Here is a 22,684-nt window from a genome sequence, read left to right on the forward strand (position 1 = left end):
GGAGGGAGCGTGCCATGCGTGTGTGACTACGCGGGGTGAGTGGGTAGGTGGGTGAGCGTGAGAGCCTCGAGGGGTGCGTGGGTAGGTGGAGTGAGTGCCACTAAGTGAGTGCCTACCGAGGTGCGAGGGTACGCCCGCTAGCATGGAGGCCATGCCAGTGAGTGCCACGCGGGGTGAGCGCGGTACCATGACTCGGAGGGTACCGAGCCTACCGAGTGAGAGCCACTAGTGGGGAGCATTGGGACGTGAGTGATGCTGTGCCATCCAGAGTGCACTCGTGGAGCGAGGGTACGCATGGAAGGTGGCTGCGTGCCATGAGTGTGAGCCGCGGGGAGCGAGGGTAGGTGGTGGAGGTGAGCTGAGCCTGCTGTGATAGCCAGCGCGGGTGAGCGCGGGTACGCTGGCTACGGTGGCTGAGTGAATGCCAGAGAGTGAAGCCGCGTTGCGCGGGTACGCTCGTAGACTAGGATGACGTGCATGCGTGTGTGCATAGAGGGGTGCGGTGGGTAGGTGGGTGAGTGGCTGAGGTGCTGATATAGGCCGACGGTGGGAGGCGAGGTCGTGCTGCACGTGAGTGAGCTAGCCTGTGAATAGCCACGCGGGAGCGCGGGTCGCTGGCTCGGTGGCTGCGTGCATCGAGTGAGTCCTCGCGGGGTGAGCGGGTAGATGGCACTAGGTGGAGCGTGCCATCGAGTGTGTCGAATAGAGGGGTGAGTGGGTAGGTGGGTGAGTGAATGAGTGTGTGCATAGCGGGGGCGTGGGTACGGCGGCACGGAGGGTGCGAGCCATGCAGTAGAGCCAAGCGGGGAGCGCGGGTCGCTGGCTCGGTGGATGAGTGCCATGCGTGAGTGCCATCGCGGGGTGAGCGAGCGTACGGAGGGTGAGCTGAATGCGAGGCGTGAGTGCACTCGCGGGGAGCGTGGGAGGTGTGAGAGTGATCGAGCCTGTGAGAATCGCGGGGAGCGTGGGTAGGTGGGTGAGTGAGTGAATGAGCTGTGTGATAGCCAGCGGGTGAGTGGGCTAGGTGGGAGCGTGAATGAGTGTGTCGATACGAGGTCCGAGTGGGTAGGCAGCGAGCTGGAGATGACCTGAGCTGTGTGATAGCGGCGGTGAGCCCGGGTCACTGGATAGGTCCGAGGCCACCGAGAGAGCCTCGAGTGGGTCAACAGTGGGACGGTGGGTGCGTGAAGCATGTGAGCCATCGCGGGGTGAGCGGGTCGTGGCTAGGTGGATGCTAGCCAGCGTGAGATTCCGCGGGGTGCAGTGGGTAGGTGGGAGTGAGTGCCATGCCTGAGTGCCACGCGGGTGAGCGAGGGTAGGTGGTGTGAGCCATGCGAGTGATGCCATCGAGCGGTGAGTGGGTAGGCAGATAGAGGATGAATGACTGAGTGTGTGCCTCGCGGGGTGAGCGCGTCGACGCTGTATAGGTGGGTAAGTCCGACCTAAGTGTGTGGATGGATGGGTGATTGGGTGGGCGGCTGCATACTTGAATGAGCCCATCGCCTTCCTATCACCCCGGCCTTCATTTCCTAAGCCCCTGCCCTCCTATAACCATGCGACAATCAAGAGCGCTGCTGATGCATGATGTTGGCGGTCGAGGCACTTGGCTCTTCTGTAGCAACGACTCGGCAGTACCATGACTGAACACGCCAATAACTCATCCCGCCGTCGTCTTTGGCCGGAGACGAACCGCGGGAGACAATTTACTCTACCGGATACACGGGGCCAGTGGATGGAGATTGCACCCCAGTTACCCCTCCTCCCACCCCCCTCCACTTCCCCCCTGAACTCCAATCACACACCCCTCCCAATTCCCCCCTCAATTTCACCCCCCCCCCTTCTCCACCCCCTCACTTCCCCCCAAATGTCACCACCCCCCCCCTCCACTTCCCCGTACCCCCAATTTCACCCCCCACTTCCCCCCTCAATTTCACCCCCCCCCCCCCCCCGTTCTCCCCCCCTTCTTCTTCTTTAGTGCTGCCTAACGGGCGTGTGCGACTTCACGATGATATTGGTCCCGGTCTAGCCCCCACTTCCCCCCGAATGTCACCCTCCCCCCCTCCACTTCCCCGTCCCACAAATTTCACCCCCCCCAACTCATCCGCCCCCCCCCCCCCACGCAAGTCGAGGCTGATTGTCTCTGCGCACAGGTAATTTAATTGCTGCTCAAACTGTCGATCAGTTCGGGTGAAGTTCCCCTGTAATCTCGCGTGTGTGTGTGGGGTGGTAGCGGCGGCACTGCGCTCAGGAGCTGCGTGTCAATGTCCAGGTCTGCCGGTGGCCACGACGAGACACACTCGTATGTATATATGTATGTCTGTATGTTGAACTTCTTTCGCACCGTACGTAGCCAGCAGCAGCAGCAGCAGAGAGAGAGTTCGTGTCGTGTTGCTGTTCCTCCTCCTTCTCCTCCATTGAAGGAGCGCAAACCACAGTGGGTTTATCTTCTTGGTTCTTTCGGTAAAGTCACGTTGAATGAAAATAATAAAATAATAAAAATAAAACATGATAAAAAAATTCTCACGACGTTTCGGCCACAACGCAAGCAGCCGTCCTCAGGTGAAGAACCGGTCTGTCGAGAAGACAGAGTCTGAATGACACACTCCAGGCTTGAAGCGACTATTTAAATATGCTAAATTCCTCTTGATATGCAAATTATTTTGTCAAGGCGGCCTTCCTCCCTCCATCCCAGCTTAAATTATTGTTTTATTTTTATTATTTTATTATTTCCATTCTACGTGACTTTACCGAAAGAACCAAGAAGATGAATCCCTGCAGTCACGAAAGCTTTAAATCACAGTGGGTTTATTTGTACTCTCCATAGCTTGGGTTACATGGCCACAATCGCACTGCTACGGCCGTGTCTTTAATGTATCTCGATGTATCTGTACGAGTCTCTATATCTCCGAGTCTCTACGTGTATATCTGCATATCTTCCTCCATGGGTGTATCCCTACGGTCCATAATTTCTGCTGCATGTCCACAATCGCACGGCTGCGGCTCGTGTCATTCATGTTCCACGTACGAAGGAGATGTGTGCGCCTAGGACCAGCTGGTGGTGTGCCGATGATGCGGTTGATTGGGTCCATCAAGTCGGCGTCTTCCACGGGGAGGAGATGCGATGACGTTTGGGTCTCGAGAACGGGAGGAGGAGGAGGAGTTTATACTTGGACGTCCGCGTTGGAAGCAAATCGCCCCGCGGTTGTGAATTTATTGATGGCCATCGATCCCCGTGCTTACGCGTGCAATTATTGAATTGAGTGGATGGAACTTGGTTGATTTCACGCAGCTACGGATGCTGCCCATGTACATTTACACCGCTGTAGAATACCTACGCGTACACCACTGCGTACACCACTGCGTACACCACTGCGTACACCACCATCATCACTACCTACGTGTACACCACTGCGTACACCACCATCATCACCACTGCCTACGTGTACACCACTGCGTACACCACCATCATCACCACTACCTACGTGTACACCACTGCGTACACCACCATCACCACTGCCTACGTGTACACCACTGCGTACACCACCATCACCACTACCTACGCGTACACCACTGCGTACACCACCATCATCACCACTACCTACGTGTACACCACTGCGTACACCACCATCACCACTGCCTACGTGTACACCACTGCGTACACCACCATCACCACTACCTACGTGTACACCACTGCGTACACCACCATCATCACCACTGCCTACGTGTACACCACTGCGTACACCACCATCACCACTGCCTACGTGTACACCACTGCGTACACCACTGCGTACACCACCATCATCACCACTACCTACGTGTACACCACTGCGTACACCACCATCACCACTACCTACGTGTACACCACTGCGTACACCACCATCACCACTACCTACGCGTACACCACTGCGTACACCACCATCACCACTACCTACGCGTACACCACCATCACCACTACCTACGTGTACACCACTGCGTACACCACCATCACCACTACCTACGCGTACACCACCATCACCACTACCTACGTGTACACCACTGCGTACACCACCATCACCACTACCTACGTGTACACCACTGCGTACACCACCATCACCACTACCTACGTGTACACCACCATCACCACTACCTACGCGTACACCACTGCGTACACCACCATCACCACTACCTACGTGTACACCACCATCACCACTACCTACGTGTACACCACTGCGTACACCACCATCACCACTACCTACGCGTACACCACTGCGTACACCACCATCACCACTACCTACGTGTACACCACTGCGTACACCACCATCACCACTACCTACGTGTACACCACTGCGTACACCACCATCACCACTACCTACGTGTACACCACCATCACCACTACCTACGCGTACACCACTGCGTACACCACCATCACCACTACCTACGTGTACACCACTGCGTACACCACCATCACCACTACCTACGTGTACACCACTGCGTACACCACCATCACCACTACCTACGCGTACACCACCATCACCACTACCTACGTGTACACCACTGCGTACACCACCATCACCACTACCTACGTGTACACCACTGCGTACACCACCATCACCACTACCTACGTGTACACCACTGCGTACACCACCATCACCACTACCTACGCGTACACCACCATCACCACTACCTACGCGTACACCACCATCACCACTACCTACGCGTACACCACCATCACCACTACCTACGTGTACACCACTGCGTACACCACCATCACCACTACCTACGCGTACACCACCATCACCACTACCTACGCGTACACCACCATCACCACTACCTACGCGTACACCACCATCACCACTGCCTACGTGTACACCACTGCGTACACCACCATCACCACTACCTATGGGCGTAATTTAGACGAATCCGAATATTTATTGATACTGGAGGAATCCGATGAGCTACGAAGCGTTTTTCTCACATTGTCCAGTAGTCACTAGCCCGCATTCGCCCATATTAGGCCAATGAATCGCTACCGCCCATGTTTATCCACCTCAAGATCGTCGCAGTGATGATGATGATGATGAGGACGATGGCCTGGCTGGCAAAACATTGATCCGTTCCGTTACCTGAGCAGCAGTGGCGATCTGATATTGCTGGCGAAAGTTACGAAAGGCGTTTTCGGACCCAGTGTTGAACCCAACTCCTCCAGGTCCTGCGGTTCCTTTCCACGGCTGTCCCTCTCCGAGTCTATCGCTATTGTCCCCGAGCAAAAGGTGATCGACGCTTCACGCTTCACGCACCTGATGCTGTTAGTAGCACACCGAGCTGGGGGTATGGGTGGTGAACACCCTCCCCGCGGCTGCCTTTGTATCCCCAGTGTTTCAGCAGCCAGGTGCTGCTCGTTAAAGGCTGAGTCGACCTAACCGGGGGGGTGTGAACAGGATCGCTTCAAATGTTCGCCACTGTTATCGGTCGTGATCCGGAATCCGAACGCTGTGTTCGTGGCCACTGCACGACATCTCTCCGCACACAAAGACAAAGGCCCCCCCTACCCCCCATATAGCCTCAACGGACCTTTTGGGGCAAGTGTTGTTAGGGAGCAGCACCCAATGAATTCTGTAAAGATTCACGATTGCGGTGGTGTGAGCAGCTCTCAATGCCATCGGGAGGGGACGCGTTTACCAATCATCAGGCGCGTGCAGTGTGCCGAGACCTAACTCGCAATTGAAATCATGAGATCGGTAAACAAGGCAATTGCGTGCGGTGCCGTCCCAGTAAACCTGTGAACGTTCCGTCAACGTCGGTCCAACGTTTCGAGCCACACGTCAACGTTCGCCCAACGTTAGCACGCGTTCACTGGGGCGGTGTGGGCCGCGAGGAACGGGCTCTTGGGTAAAGCCTTCGTATAAAAGTACAGCACACTCCGTTAGAGCAATACTCACACAGACTGCGATACTCACACACAGACTTCATTGCTCCACACAGACTACAATACTCACACATAGACCGCAAGACTCACACACAGACTACAATACTCACACACAGACCGCAATACTCACACACAGACCGCAATACTCACACACAGACTACAATACTCACACACAGACCGCAATACTCACACACAGACTTCATTGCTCCACACAGACTACAATACTCACACATAGACCGCAAGACTCACACACAGACTTCATTGCTCCACACAGACTACAATACTCACACATAGACCGCAAGACTCACACACAGACTACAATACTCACACACAGACCGCAATACTCACACACAGACTTCAATACTCCACACAGACTGCAATATTCACACACAGACTACAAGACTCACACACAGACTTCAATACTCCACACAGACTGCAATATTCACGCGCAGACTACAATACTCACACACAGACCCAATAATCAATACGTAAGGATAGTCCTCGCTTAATGCGCGCTGTTCACGCTGTACCGCGGTTCTCCCACTAGGGCACACTTCTCACAACGCGCCCGTTATAACGCGGCCAGCGCCCGTTATAACGCGGTTTCTGAGTGGTCGGCCACGAACTACTCTCTTGATCTGCGCGGATGAGCGGCGCGATACGGTACGCAGCGCGATAGAGCAAAGCGGCGGCGTACGCTCCGTTCTTCGCCCCGCCACCTCACTGCGTGTGCGTAGTAGTACATCGTATTTTCATCGTTATGTTATATTATTCATGGGGAAACAAAAAATTCTCGCCTAACGCGTTTTTTTTTGTTGTTGCTCAATGCGCCAATTTTCAGGAACGCATCTACCGCGTTAAATGAGGACTTGCCGTACTTAGACCCCATCGCTACCAAACATATATGTACAGCACACAACACGTACCGTATTTCTGTGGATCGTACGACGCCGCAGTTAACTTTTTGGTGCCCTGAATTTTAATTGGAGGTCATGCACGGCATCAAATCGTCGACACAGTTGCCGCTGGGGGTGCCCCTTTAAAAAAAATAATGCCCGTTGAGACGGTGATGGGCGGTGGGGAGCGCGAATATTAACGTCAATTATTATGACAGAGCACAAGGTTGGGGTGCGTCTTAGAATCCGGGAGACGTGTGTGTGTCAGTGTGTGCGTGTCAGTGTGTGCGTGTGTCAGTGTGTGCGTGTGTCAGTGTGTGCGTGTGTCAGTGTGTGTCAGTGTGTGCGTGTCAGTGGGGAGCGGTGACGCAGCGGCTCACGCGCACAGCGCTGCGAACCCGGCGACCCCGAATTAAATGCCCGCTCACGGCCACCAACACCGGTGACGATTATCTGAACCGTTCCTCCCCTAGGCCGACTCGGCCTCCAATGAGTGTCTGGTGCGGTGTGTAAACATCGACACCAGGGAGACAAAGGCGGTCGAGTGTGGCGTTGGCCACCCACCCCTCGTGTGCCGTGTCGGTCTTCATAGGTGCTCGCTAACAACGCTTGCCCCAACAGTCTATTGAGGCTATACGGGGGATCTTTGTATTTTAGTTTACTTTTCCAAAGCGTATTCCACAATCCAGCGAATATGGCAGAACTTACGATTACAGTCGTAGCAGTAGTTGTATTTTGATCCTGTAATTATGCAAACTATCATTACATTTTAAATCGAGACCATCACAAAGAATCGGCTCATCCCTTGTAACTACGGGGCGTGTATCACACAGGTTCTGAAGCATCATTCTCAATCCACTGCTGGTTCAATATTAATCGTTTTTTGCTTAGCATAATCGTTATGAGAATTAAGTGTCGGCGATTGATTGTGTCCGGTGACGTTATCAGGAATAGTTCGGAATGCCGTTCCGAGTTAGTTTAAACTGACACTGTAAACTGTTTTTATTTTACATGCTAAGGCCCACAGAGCTATAGAGCTATTTTTTCAGAAGCGATCTGGCCACAAATGATAACTCACCAAAGCGGCTTATCATCACGGGGAAATTTAAAACAGCCGAATACTCTGAACGCGTAACGTTGTTTCTAAATGTGGAGGGGAAAACCGGAGGAGGACCCAGAGAAAAATCCACGCGACCACGGGGAGAGAGACACCGCAAACTCCAAATATCCAGCAGGCGTCAGGGTCAGGATCGAACCCACGACCCCCTGTATACCAGGCGAGGTAGTTAACATCTCACCACCGGCTCCCACTTAGATCCACCTCGACCGATCTTGTGCTCATCGTTTGTATAAACCTGCTCGTAGTATTACAGGAACATACGTAATGCAATACTAGAGGATCTGTATGGATAATCGTACCTTGTACTCTAGTAGCAGTGCCTTATGCCGATTAATCAATGCCCCAGGCCAGGCAGCCGAGCAATGTTCCGGGGGAAAAAATAATTGTCGACAAAATTATTTCTCTTAATTGTAATCCGAGGATTCACATTGCGTGACCTCTGTGAGAGAGGGAGTAGGGAGAGGAGGGAGGGGGCGAGTGAGGGGGAGAGGGGGGGGGGGAAGAGAGAGAGGGGGAGAGAGAGAGGGGGGAGAGGAGGGAGGGGGCAAGTGAGGGGGTGAGGAAAAGAGATGGAGGGGGAGAAAGAGAGGGGGGAGAAGGGGGAGAGGGGGGGGAAGAGAGGGGGGGAGAGAGAGAAGGGGGAGAGGAGGGAGGGGGCAAGTGAGGGGGAGAGGGGGCGAGGGAAAGAGAGGGAGGGGGAGAGAGAGAGGGGGGAGAGGGGGGAGAGGGGGGAGGGGGCGAGTGAGGGGGAAAGGGGGGGGAAGAGAGGGAGGGGGAGAGAGAGAGGGGGGAGAGGAGGGAGGGGGCGAGTGAGGGGGAGAGGGGGAAGAGAGGTAGGAGGAAGAGAGGGGGGAGAGGAGGGAGGGAGAGAGAGGGAGGGAGAGAGGGGGCAGGGAGAGAGAGGGAACAGAAGGGAAAAGGGAGGAGTGGAGGGAGGGGAGGAGATGGAGAGCGGGTTAAGGGGGCAGATGGGGGAATAGAGAATTGGTAGAGGGGGAGATAGACGGGGAGAGCGAGAGGGAATGATGACGAGGGGGGAAGAGACGGGGAGAGAGAGGGAGGGAGGAGGAAGGGTGGGAAAGGGCTGGGGGTGATTAATGAACCGATGTTCAAAAACCAGAACCGACGTTTCGTCTGATCAGCTAAAACGAGAAGAGGGATCACAGACGGGGAGAGCCACGGAGAGGGAGGTGACCCTTTGTGTAATTAAATAATTAGACTTATTAATTGACTCTCGCACCCGCACTGCCCCATGGGAGACCTCACATTTAATTCGGAGTCACGTAGTACTGGGGGGGTGGGGGTGGGGGGGTTGCCTGTACTCGTTTAATCGAGACCCACGGGCCGATACAAATCTCATCCTCTCCCTCTTGAGACTTTGCCAATCTCTCACCCTCCCCCCTGAACCCCCCCCCTCCACCTCTGCAGCGGAGTCGTCACTGTCATTGTCAACCGATGAACCGAAACACGAATATTGTATGCTCAAGGACACATCGGGTTGTGTGCCACGTTGTACCACGTTGTGTCCCTCCACCCTCTGAATCCGGCGGTCGTGGTTTTTTTTCCCCCCGAATCCGTTCCTCGTTGTGACCGTCATGTAGTGTAAACGCCCCCATGTCACGTGTTTACGGTGTTCGTGCGCACGTCATTTTTTTCTTCTTGGTTCTTTCGGTAAAGTCACGTGACTTTACCGAAAGAACCAAGAAGATGAATCCCTGCAGTCACGAAAGCTTTAAATCGAAATTTAAGTCATTTTTAAATCCTTTATATTAAGTGCACTTGCTTGCTTGCTTGCGCGCTTACGACCGTGCAAATCTTTCGGTCGTTTTTTAACCCACTTCCCATGATCCAATCGCGCTAACATTTTGCACACAGACTAATTTTCGTGAAAAATTTTTTCCAAAATTTTACACTTTTTAGGAAAAAATAAATTATATTTAATTACCAATTGCTTAATGGTGGCAGGCAATCATCTGACCCATAGGTGGCAGCCATCTCAAGCCAGAGGACGAGAGGACTCTAGCCGCCACGCATATAAAGGATTTATAGTGAAAAACTTTCTTTTTACGGGTAAATTTTTTTTTCGTTTGACTGCCAGCGTTTGAAATTTGCGTGCGGTTTAAAATTCCTCGACGGAAATCGCGTCTTGTCTCGACCAACTCCAATGGCCCCGCTGGCACGCAGTCTGGCCTAAGGGGACCCCCCCCCCGCCCCCAGTGGCAGCTGTCCCTACGCGTCACAAGATGTAAACTAGCCTCGTTCTGCCGATATGGGTGGATTTCTAGATTTAAAAAAATGATTTATCCCCCCCCCCCCGCGCAACTCCGATATAGCACGGTTGGCTATGTACGGTTGCAAAATAATGTCAGCGTATACATACATTCGACATACATACAATTGCGAGTAATTGATCAAATTTGGCACTTTTTGGCTTTCTTTTTTTTCCAGAAATGCCGCGCTGAGGATCAAGACGCGTTTGGCAAGAGAGGCTCCTGTTCTCGCCGAATGTTTGGCCAATTATCATCAATGCCATTAAATAATTCGTATTTGGCGTCGTGCCGTAAGAAACGGGAGAGACCCGTGAGAAAACCCACCACGCGTACACACACATACACACACATAGATACACACACACATATATACACACATATATATATACACACACACACATACACAAACAATACAGAGTTTCCCCGTATAGCCTTAACAGACTGTAGGGGCAAGTGCTGTTAGCGAGCACCTATGAAGGCCGGAACGGTGCATGAGGGGGTGGGTGGCCGGCACCACGCCCGACCGCCTTTGTCTCCCCAGTGGCGATGTTTACACACCATACCAGGTACTCATGTGAGGCTGAGTCGACCTAGGGGAGACCCCGGACTGGTTCAGATAATTATCGTCACTGGTGTTGGCCGTGAGCGGGAATCGAACCCGGGTCTCCGGATTCATAGCGCAGCGCACTAACCACTATAGTACCGCTCCCCACATACACACACACACACATACGCACACACGTCGTCGTACACCCGGGGAGACAACCCACTTGCTGTACTGCCATCCCATGGCCACCTCGCAGCAATAGCCCAGCGGGTTTAGCGATTTTATTTTTTTAAACACGGATCCCTGCGTGATCCGCCAACCCCTTGCTTCTCCAGGTGCACACGCCCCACCTAAGGTCACCCACACCGAGACTCCAAGGCAGACGCGGTTAGGGGTTTGCGACCTGAGAGGTGGGAGAACTTGGATATCCATTCCAACTCGGGTCCCTTCCCTTGATGTTCCCAAACCACGTCGCCTTCTGTACCCAGCGGCGGACCCGGTTACTACAAAGTCGCTCGTAAGTTACGATCGGATCACGATCGAGTCACGACTGCTTGCACCCTGGGCTTAATTTCCACGCCCGGCTCGCCACATCAATCGTACCTCTCGCGATGGGTTGTGGCTCCTGGTCACGTGGGTCACCCACCGTAGCCCACATAGCGAAGGATACTCGGTGAGCAATTAAGCCCTGCTCCTGAATTTAGCTCCTGCCCGAGGGTACCAGCGTGCGGAGCGAAACGTCGGACGCCGCGCCGAACGATGCGGGCGCCACAAATTCGGCGCGCTCATCGGAGAGCGCTGTACCCTCGCTCCCTTCCAAGAGGTGCTGGCCGGCATGGAAGAGTAGGCCAAAACACCCTTTGTCGAGTGGCTCTCCGAAGCTCCGTCCAAGTGGGGCTCCTTCCATTTTGCCAGGTATCGACGATAGCGAGCAATTTCAGGGCCTGCACCTTTTACCTTTTACCTTTGCCTGGCGCCGTAGCCAGGCTATTTGGCAGCCACGTGGCCCTCCGCGCTCGGTGCGGCGACCCCCGCCTGGAGGGGCACCCCGGAGGGGCTGCCGCCTCTCCCCCGGCCCTCCTCTGGCGCGCCGCCTGCACGGCGCCAGCTCCCCGGCGCGGTCACCTACACGGACGTCGCTTGGTCCACCGCGCCGTCGGTGGCGCCGCCGGCGGCAGCCCCCGCGGCGTCGCCCTCTTCCGCCTCCCCGTCGGCCGCCCGTCGCCGCTTCACCGCCTTGGAGGGCGGGCAGATGGTGAGGAACACGGGCAGGAAGACGAGGCAGTGGACCGCGGAGAGCACGGACGCGAGGCCCAGGCACCGGGCCACAGTCCGGGCCAGGTTGGAGGGCGCGGCCGCCAGCGCGGCGACGGCGGCGCAGAACCAGAGGCATGCGTGGAGCAGCGGCGCCGCGTGGGCGTCGAGGGCCGCCGCGGTCCAGTGGGCCCGGCTCTTGCCGCGGCCCATGGCGAAGGTGGCCACGAGGGGCGCGCAGGCATGGGCGCCGTAGCACAGCGAGTAGACGAGGCACAGCGCGGCGGCGCAGTCGAGCTGCGCACCCACCAGGCCCAGCGAGCCCAGCACGCCGAACTGGACGGAGGCGGCGCAGAGGGCCACCCAGGCGTGGGCCGGCGCGGCCCCCGGCGGCGCCAGCCCCGCCGACAGGAAGAGGGCGAGGGCGGCCGCGAGGGCGGCGGCGTGCGCGGGGGCGCCCACCCAGAGGGCGTATCGCTCGAGGAAGGCGAAGGCCGGGTTGTGGATGGTGAACTTGACGCGCGAGGTGAGTGACAGCTTGCGCAGGGCCTCGAGGAGGCCGTCGATCTCCTCGCGCGTGTTCTCGTTCGTCTTGGCCACCATGAAGACGCGCGAGGCGGCGATGCGCCGCTCGCCCGGCGGGCCCGCGAGCACCACGTCGTCGGCGAAGTGCGCGAACTCGCGGCGGCGCAGGAACGAGGCGCACAGCGTCGACACGAAGAGGTCGCGGGGCAGCGCGCTCGTGCCGTTGGCGGCGCGCAGGTAGCGCGTGTACTGCTCGAGCCACGAGACGGTGATGAAGCGCCGGGTGATGTCCAGCAGGTCCTCCTGCACGCTCGCGTTCCAGTAGGCCACCGGCTCGTAGATGTAGAATCCGATGACGGGGCTGTAGTCGCTGAAGAAGCGGTCCTGCACCGCCCGGTAGCGCGCCGTGGCGGAGCGCGTGGCCACCAGGTGCGTGAGGTCGGAGGCCTCCCTCAGCTGGAGGCAGCCCATGAAGGAGAAGGAGGCGTAGATGAGGTAGAGCAGCACCACGAAGGGCTTCACGTACGTGCCGCTGATCCACGGGCCGTAGCGGTCGCGCATGAAACGGCGGGGGGACGCGTCCGGCGGGTGCGGGCCGGACGTTGTGGCGGCGGCGGTGGTGGTGGTGGCGGCGGCGGTGGAGGCGGTGTTGGTGGTGTTGGTGGTGTTGGTGGTGTTGTTGGCAGCGGTGGAGCAGGGCGGCTCCTTGGAGCTGATGAGGTCCGGTTGCTCGCAGATGTGGCGTGGCGGCTTGAGGTCCTGCGAGCCACGCGGTGTCACGTCGGACACTCGCCCGTCCACTCCGCTCGACCACCCAACCACTCGCAAATCCATTCACTCACTCACTCACCCATTTACTCATCCATCTACTCACCCACTAGCCCATTCACCCCACTCACCCATCCACCCATCGACTCAATCATCCACCTACCCACCCACTCATTCACCCTGATCACTCACCCTGCCCTTTCATCCATTCGGTCACCCACCCATATACAGCACTCGCGCACTTAACCACTCACCAAGGCCAAATATCCTCTCGCAAGCTCCACCCATCTCACCTTCTACATCTTACCTGCATCCATCCATGTCACCTCCATCTCACCTTCTACATCTCACCTGCATCCATCCATGTCACCTCCATCTCACCTGTGCCGTGCTCTCCACGCCACCGCAAGCGGCAGCGGCGACTGCCGCCGCGGTCGCCACCCTCTCTCCTCCGGCCACAACCACGGCGGTGGCCGCCGCTGCTGCCGCCACCGTGGCCGTGGTGGTAATGGCCGACGGCACGGGCCAGCACCTCGGGGGCAGGGCGCGCACCTTGCCGGCCAGAGCCACGCAGGCGCCCAGGAAGGTGACGCAGGCGCAGTAGCTGAGCGCAGTGGCCGTGCAGGCGCATCGACAGAAAACCTGCAGCGACATCGACAACAACAACATCAACACCTACATCAACACCGACATCTACATCAACACCTACATCAACACCTACATCAACATCAACACCTACATCAACAACAACACCGACACCTACATCAACAACAACACCGACACCTACATCAACAACATCAACACCTACATCACCAACATCAACACCTACATCAACACCTACATCAACAACAACAGCGACACCTACATCAACAACATCAACATCTACATCAACACCTATATCTAAAACGCCAACACCTACATCAACATCAACACCTACATCATCAACAACAACACCCAGATCAACACCATCAACACCAACACCGACATCAACAACAACACCTACATCAACACCTACAACACCAACACCTACATCAACAACAACTACAACATCGACAACTACAACAACAACAAAGGGGTCGTTTTTAAATATTTGAGTCGTCGTCCGTCCGTCCGTTCATGCGAATTGAATCTCTCGCAACCGCTGCTCAGGAACCACGGACCGAGCCGGAAGCCTGTGGGCATCCGGCGCTCCCATCGGTTGCTCTGCGGTCCTCTATTTATTAAGATGCTTTCCACCGATTAGTGGCGAGTGTTTAATGCTACATGTGGGGGGAGACCGGAGGCGCCCGACAAAAACCTACGCACGTGCGAGGGGGCAACGCTCTATCCCATCAGACAGATGGGTCCACAATTTGCTGTACTGCATACTGAGGGCGAGCCCAGGGTTACACAATCTCGTAATCGGAATATTTATTCATACTGGAGGAATCAGATGAGCTCTAAAGCTCTTTTTCACACATCTGTGCGGCGATTCACAAACCCTCGCTGCTACTGCCTGCTGGATTGCAGGTCACGTGCGTAGACACCAACAACAAAAACAGAAGCCAGCAATCGCCACTTTAGTGCCGGTGAGGTCCACCAACAGCGCTTGTGCCAGGCTAGGTGGATTTTGAGGCCACGTGCAGTGTCGCAGGCTCGCTGCTGGCAGCAGATCATAAGACAGACCAAGGTGCCATGGGTTGACTGCTGTGCCAGGCTCTGTGCAGGAGTCACGGGACAAACCCAGGTGCCATGGGTTGACTGCTCTGCCAGGCTAGGTGCAGGAAGTCACGGGACAAACTCAGGTGCCATGGGTTGACTGCTGTGCCAGGCTAGGTGCAAGAAGTCACGGGACAAACCCAGGTGCCATGGGTTGACTGCTGTGCCAGGCTAGGTGCAGGATGCCACGGGACAAACCCAGGTGCCATGGGTTGACTGCTGTGCCAGGCTAGGTGCCGGAAGTCACGGGACAAACCCAGGTGCCATGGGTTGACTGCTGTGCCAGGCTAGGTGCAGGAGGTGACATGACAGACCCAGGTGCCATGGGTTGACTGCTGAGCCAGGCTAGGTGCAGGACGCCACGGGACAAACCCAGGTGCCATGGGTTGACTGCTGTGCCAGGCTAGGTGCAAGAAGTCACGGGACAAACCCAGGTGTCACGTGGGTTTGACTGCCTGGGGAGTCTTGGCATGGCCACCACCACCGCCACCTGGACGGGCGCTGCTCTCACCTGCACGGCGCTGCGCTCACCTGCACGGCGCGCGTGTTGGTGAGCGGCGAGGCGCCCAGCGCCAGCGTGACGATCTGCAGCGCGGTGAGCATCGTGTGCGGCAGGAGCGCGCGCGCGAACGTCGCCGCCAGGCGTTCCTCCTCTCGCGCGGGGGGGGCCCCGCACCCCCCAGCCCAGCCGCCGCCACGTCCATAACAGCTCCGTGGCGCCGTGCGAGCCGTGGCCTGAGATTGAGGTGGGGGGTGGGGCACGGAGTGGGGAGGGGCGGGGGGGGCATGAGGGGGCGGGGGGGGGGGATACCGCGGAAGATTTCGAGGGAGTTGGAGAGATGAGGGGGGAGGAAGGGCCGTGTTGAGGATTGGGAGGTGAGTGTGTTGGAGGATTTTTTTTATTGGGGGAGGAGGCTCCTGGTCAAGAGGAGAGTTGGGATTTGTGGGGGGCGATTGGTGAAGGAGGGCGGGGCAAGGTTGGTGAGGGGTGAGAGCGTTCTATGATTTTGAGGGGCAGATGGAGAGTTTATTGGGAGTTGGGGATTGGGGTGGATGTATGGGGTGGGGGAGCGGTTTGTGTTGGTGAGAGGTGAGAAGGGCGAGCGGATGGGGTGGAGGTGGTGAGGGGAGGAGGAAGAGGCGAGAGAGAGAGAGACACATAGTGAGAAGCAGCTGGAACGTAGTAGGCTTCTGGCAGTCCAGCAAGTGGCATCGTGTGCCCATCTGTGCAGCGTGATGGATTTTCTACTTCGTCTCCAGTTGTCCTGCCACTGGAAGCCATCAACACGTTATTTAACGTGGAATTGGCCAAACATCGCAATGCAACACCCTCCTGCAAGAGCATCTTCAGACTTAAGGTGTGTGTGTGTGTACTTGTACCAGTACATGTATCTGTGTGTGTGTCTTTTGGAGGTGCTCGCTAACAACACGTGCCCTAAAAGTATGCTAAGGCTATACCGGAGATGTTACTGGTAGGAACCTCCTGGTTACACCAGCCCACAGGGGATTATTGTGTCCGTCCGTCCGTCGTGCATCAAAAAATGGGAGGGGTGGGGCTGGTTGGAGAGGGGAGGGTGAGGAGGGGCTGGGTGGGGAGGGGCTGGGTGGGGAGGGGCTGGGTGGGGAGGGTAGGGTGGGGCTGGGTGGGGGTGGAAGGGGTGGGGCTGGGTGGGGAGGGGCTGGTCACCCCGTGGTGCCCTTATAAAACTCAACGTTTAACCTACTCACGCCGGCTTGTGCCCGCCCTCACAGTCGGCCATATTTGCGGAATACACCACGCCGCCGTTGACCCTGGCCATTGACCGAGCAACCCAACGTTCCTACCAGCTCGGTAGTGTAGCGGTTAGCGCGCTGCGCTATGAACCCGGCGACCCGGGTTCGATTCCCGCTCACGGCCAAACCCAGTGACGATTATCTGATCCGGTACTGGGCCTCCCCTAGGTCGACTCAGCCTCAAATGAGTACCTGGTGCGATGTATAAGCATAGCCACTGGGGAGACAAAGGCGGCCGGGCATGGTGCTGGCCACCCACCCCCTCGTGTGCCGTTCTGGCCTTCATAGGTGCTCGCTAACAGCACTTGCTCTTACAGTCTGTTAAGGCTATATGGGGGATCTTTGTCTTGTGTATATCTATCTATATCTGTATCGTTTCACCGGTTATCCGTTCATCGAACGCGATAGGCGAGTAAATTGAACATTCGCGTTTCTAAATATCACGCCTGCTTCCTTTATAAAATGTCATCACAGCCAGAGTGTGGGTGGCGTGGGGTGGGGGGGTTTCGTGGGTGGTGGGGGGCGGGGCTGATTAGTGGGTGGGGGGTGCAGCTGAGACGGATGCACTTATTCACGGTTACAACTCTGGGGCTCCAGAATATCTGGGGGGCCGAGGTGGCGAGATGTTAACTCCCTCTCCTGGTGTGCAGGAGGTCGTGGGTTCGATCCCGATCCTGACGCCTGCTGCTGTATATTTTGATATTCTTAGGTTTTTTTCGGTAAAGTCACGTAGGTAAAACGTCGTGATTTTTATTTTTTATTTTATTTTACTTTTATTAATTTTAATTTTTTACCTACGTGACTTTACCGAAAAAACCTACGAATATGAATGCTTGCAGTCACGAAAGCTTCAAATCTAGAATTAATGTATATTTCTAGTTTGCGTGTCTCTCTCTCTCATCATCATCACGGTGGCTAGGAGATGTTGACGACCTCGCCTGGTATGCAGGAGGTTGTGGGTTCGATCCCGATCCCGACCCTGACGCCTGCTGCTGTATATTTGAGGTCTGCGTGTCTCTCTCTCTCTCTCTCTCCTCGTGGTCGCGTGGATTGTTCCCCATGCCCCTCCGCAGTGGTCAAATACGCACGTGCGTATTTGACCACTGCTGTAAACGTCCACGTGATAAGCCACTTGGTTGAGCTATGATTTGTGATAACCAGCTCGCTTCTGAACAAAGAACTGCATAGTTAAGTGGGCCTTACCTGCTAAAATAAAAAAAATAGTTTAGTATATAATCCCAGGGGGTGGTGCCGAGAGGAGGCGTGTTCAGGCGGTTGTAGGTCGCTATCAAGTTGTCCACCTGAGTTCGATTCAATTCCCAGGCAGGGCGAACATCCGTGGCGAGTGATATCTGAGCGTATCCCTGCCCCCATTGGGTGAGGTATGGTCAAGAAACCCCTTCAACCCCTCCATGAGCAACGTTGCGCAGAGGCATTCATCCAGCAGTGGAATGACAAGTCCGTAATATATATTTTTAAAAACGATAAACCAACCTTTTTTCAAAAGATGGTTTAAAACTCACTGGACGCTTCCACCGGGTAAGCAAATGTTGTTGCTCTTCTTGGTTCTTTCGGTAAAGTCACGTAGAATGGAAATAATAAAAGAATACAAATAAAACATAATAAAATAATTATCACGACGTCGTGAGAATTATTTTATTATGTTTAAATTGTATTATTTATTATTTTTATTATTTTATTATTTCCATTTTACGTGACTTTACCGAAAGAACCAAGAAGATAAATCCCTGCAGTCACGAAAGCTTTAAATCGAAATGTTGTTGCTGTTGTTATCAAATGCAGTGTTTGTGTGTCTGTGTGTCTGTGCGTCTCGATGCGTGTACAGCTTAGTTCACACCGGTTTGTGAAGGGTTGCACGAGGAATGTTTATATTTGGTATCTGGGGATTTTCCAAAGTCAATTAATTAACTGTAACGTTCATCCCTGTAATTATTTTGTTCTAAATTTATTTCATTTTTACCTAAGTCCCCGGGGTGGAAATTGCGCGATTCCGTGTTTAATATTCATGAGATTTTACGCAAATTAATGCGGACACAACACCACTCGCCTACTCAATCACCCACACGCACATCAATCCTCTTTACCCATTCACCCACCCTCAGGCAAACACTCACCCATCCACTAACTCACACATCCACCCCACTTGCTCACCCACTCATTTACTCACCAACTCACTCAATGATCCACTCACTCGCCTACTCACCCATCAACTCACCTTTCCACCCACTCGCCCATCCACACAATCTCCCATTCATACACAATTCCACTCACTCATTCACCCATCCACTCACTCACCCATCCACTCACTCACCCACCCACTCACTCATCCACTCACTCACTCACCCATCCACTCACTCACCTCACCTCACCCATCCACACACTCACCCATCCACTCACTCACCCATCCACTCACTCACCCACTCAATCACTCACTCACCCACCCATCCACTCACTCACTCACTCACCTCACCCATCCACTCACTCACCCATCCACTCACTCACCCATCCACTCACTCACTCACTCACCCATCCACTCACTCACCCACTCAATCACTCACTCACTCACCCACCCATCCACTCACTCACTCACCTCACCCATCCACTCACTCACTCACTCACCCATCCACTCACTCACCCACCCATCCACTCACTCACTCACCTCACCCATCCACTCACTCACTCACCCATCCACTCACTCACTCACTCACCCACTCAGCCACACGCCCACCCTAGTCTCCGTGAGCCACGACTCGCGTCTGAATGTTTCATGGTCTAATTACGCGATGTGAGAGCGAGGCTTTTGCGTTATTCCGCTCACATCTCTGCGCTATTAATGTCCACTGTGAGTAATGAACCACCGCGGTGCTTGGTGGATCCCTGCGTGCACACAGCGCGTGTGTGTGAGTGGATTCTAAACTCAATTTATTGGCCGTGCGTAGTGCCATTCGCGAGATCGGTATCTATGTCCGTGTTGGAATAATCATAATAATAATGCCAATTATCCACAAAAGCATCGGTGAGTCTCAATACTCAGTTTCAAGAGGGGCATGCTCCATTGGAAATGTCTGGCCAATTTTTTTTTTCACTTTTCCCATACGGCCCAGGGTGAAAATAACACGATCCAGTGTTTTAATATTCAAGCGATTTTACCCAAATGAATGCGAACAACCCCACTCTGCCTCCTAACTCACCCACCCACACACACATCGACCCTCTCACCCACACAACCCTCCCATCACCCACTCAAACGCTCACCCATCCGCTCACTCAAACATCCACCCTTTCACCCACACATCCACCCTCTCACCCCGTCACTAATTCACACTGCTTGCTCCCTCCCTACCTCCCTATCGGTGGCGAGTGATGTCTGAACCAAACCTGCCCCCCCCCCGCCTCTTCACCGACCGAAGTGGTGAAGAATAGTCAAACAATCTCCACGACCGACACATCGTCCATCCAGCAGTGGATTGGCAAGGGGCTGACTGCCCTTGTTAGGAAATCACCGGAGCATATCCGCATCGCTTACAGCGTGCGTGCGTATGTACGTCGAACTTCTTTCGCACCGTACGTAGCCAACCGTGCTGATCATCTGGTGATGCTGCTTCGGCAGTGATGGCCATGCACAATGAGCAACGAACGATCTCAACGCGTGCGTCAACAACACTGTGATCGGGGGCTTCAAAAAAACAAAATACGTTTAAAGCGACGTTTCGGGCAATGGCCCTTCGACGTCATAGCGAGCACATTGTAGCGTTCGGTTCGCAGAGAGAGAGCGAGAGAGAGATTTGTTCCACTCGCTTCTGGACGGAACGTCGCCTGCAGTGACGTCGCCAGAGTGCTGCGGGTGTCAATTAAAAGTTAGTTTCGTCACGACGGAGGCTTCTCGAAACGCATGGTCAATCCACTGCTGGATGAAGGCCTCACCGTCGGTAATGGGGGGGGGGTCATGGGGGGGGTCATGGGGGGGGGGGCGAGATGACATAAATCTGGCCAGATCATTACGGGATGGTGGCCTAACCAGAACAAAATAATAATTATGAATTATCATAACCATCATCACGTTTAGGTGTCCATATAGCAGCGGCAATTTACTAAAACCGCGTCGCACGCAGTGTCGTCGACTGCGATGCCATCAGCAAAAATTAATCACGGATTGTGAGTTCGTCGCCGGTGTTTCTACTTTACCCAGCGCCACGAGGGGGATGATGATGAGCGTGGAGTTGTAGGGAGTCCCGGCGAGAGTCATGACTCCAGCCGTAGCCAGCGTGGTCAGAGCGATGCTCACAAACCCAGCGAACAGCAGCAGCCCGAAACACAGATCTTCCGAGCGCGTCCTGCCTCTGCTGTTCTTCAATGCCGCCCACCACCCTCCACATCCTCCTCCTCCACATCCTCCTCCTCCACCACCTCCTCCACCACCTCCTCCTCCACCTCTTCCCACCATCGTCGCCGTCGCCACCACCAGCAGCGGGCCGACCACCATGGCCAGAGCGAATCCGCCGGCGAGATTCGGTGCGGCCACGACTCCGCTCTGGTAGAAGTCGGTCTGAAGAGACGACGAGGTGAAAGGGAAGAGCGCCAAGTCGTGCGCGTGCCTGTGTCGAGCGCTCTCCACGGCCGTCATGAATTCCCTCTCCCAGAGCTCGGAGGCCGCGTGAGCCGAGTCCAGGTAGTAGGTGATCTGCAGGGCCCGCGCGGAGAGCACGCGGTCGGTCTGGAAGAGGGTCACTCCGCCCAGCTGATGTCCGATGTAGACCTCCTGATTGTCAGGCAGTCGCGCTTTGGGGTAGCGGATGATGATGGAGGAGCGGCGGCGTGACGCGTCGCTAGCGCTGCTGCTGCTGCTGCCATTGCCTCCTCCTCCTCCAATTCCTCCTCGTCTTCTTCCAAGTCCGCCCATGAGTTCCACGATGGCATCCTGGACACATTCGCGGTCCCAGTCGATCGAGCAGACGTCCCAGAACGTGCAGTTGCGTCCCACGGGCATGGTGACCAGAGCCGAGTGCAGGGAGATGAGTGCGAGACGTCGACCCTCGTCCAGCACGTTGCCTCCTCCGCGCGCCACCGCGATGAGCCGCGTGTATCGACCCGGCGTGTGCAGCTCCGAGTAGAGCCGCTGGCGAGATCGTTCCAGCGGGAACAGCTCGTCCGCCAGGGCCCCCTCCAGCTTGGCGAGGCTGTGAGCGGGCGCGAACAGAGCCTCAGCTTTGCTCTCGACAGAGACGCGGCTCAGGGCGGCGCCGAGCAGAGCGGCGAGCAGAGCGGGCGCCACGAGGAACGGCGCCGGGTGGCCGGCCACGAGGAGTCCGAGGCGGTAGAGGCACCGCTGCAGAACGGCGTGCAGCAGAGCGCCCAGCATCGTGCGGGAAGGACGAGGTGGGGTCGAGGGTGGGTGACGATGCTCGCTATACACGGCACGTGCCCCCCCCCCCCCCCCAACAGTCTGTTGAGGCTATTTTTATACGGGGGCGGAGGGGGGATCTTTGTATTTTGGTGGTGACGGTGGCGAGGGTCGTGATGGTGAGGGTGGTATTGGACGTGAGGATGGTGGTGGTGGTGGAGAGGATAGAGGTGGTGAGGATAGTGGTGGTGATGAGGGCAGTGGTGGTTGAGAGTGGTATTGGAGGTGAGGATGGTGTTTGTGACGGTGGTGGTGGAGAGGATAGAGGTGGTGGGGGTAGTGGTGGTTGAGAGTGGTGATAAAGGTGGTGAAAGGCAGAAGTGGTGGTGAAGGTGGAGGTAATGGTAGCAGAGGGTGGAGGTGAAGGAGGAGAAGGATGAGGCTGCAGATAACGATGGTGGAGGAAGAGATGGATGGCGATGATGTTAAGGGTGCTGATGATGGTGGTGCGGGAGGGATGGCGATGATGAATAGGCGAAGACGAATTGGATTCTGCTGATGACGAT

At 55.5% G+C, this 22,684-nt stretch overlaps 1 protein-coding gene across 1 annotated transcript; it reads right to left on the minus strand.

Moving 5' to 3' along the window:
- Positions 1–11,863: 11,863 nt before the first annotated feature.
- On the minus strand, positions 11,864–22,136 carry LOC144734144 (patched domain-containing protein 1-like). Its single transcript, XM_078616209.1, has 4 exons — positions 21,228–22,136; positions 15,515–15,718; positions 13,667–13,927; positions 11,864–13,123 (listed from the first exon to the last, which is right to left on the minus strand). Exons 1-4 carry the CDS (start codon positions 22,134–22,136, stop codon positions 11,864–11,866), a joined length of 2,634 nt encoding a protein of 877 aa, XP_078472335.1.
- Positions 22,137–22,684: the final 548 nt, after the last annotated feature.

The sequence above is a fragment of the Lampetra planeri genome, chromosome 50, assembly GCF_965212315.1.
Source record: "Lampetra planeri chromosome 50, kcLamPlan1.2.h2, whole genome shotgun sequence".
NCBI classification, from domain to species: domain Eukaryota; kingdom Metazoa; phylum Chordata; class Hyperoartia; order Petromyzontiformes; family Petromyzontidae; genus Lampetra; species Lampetra planeri.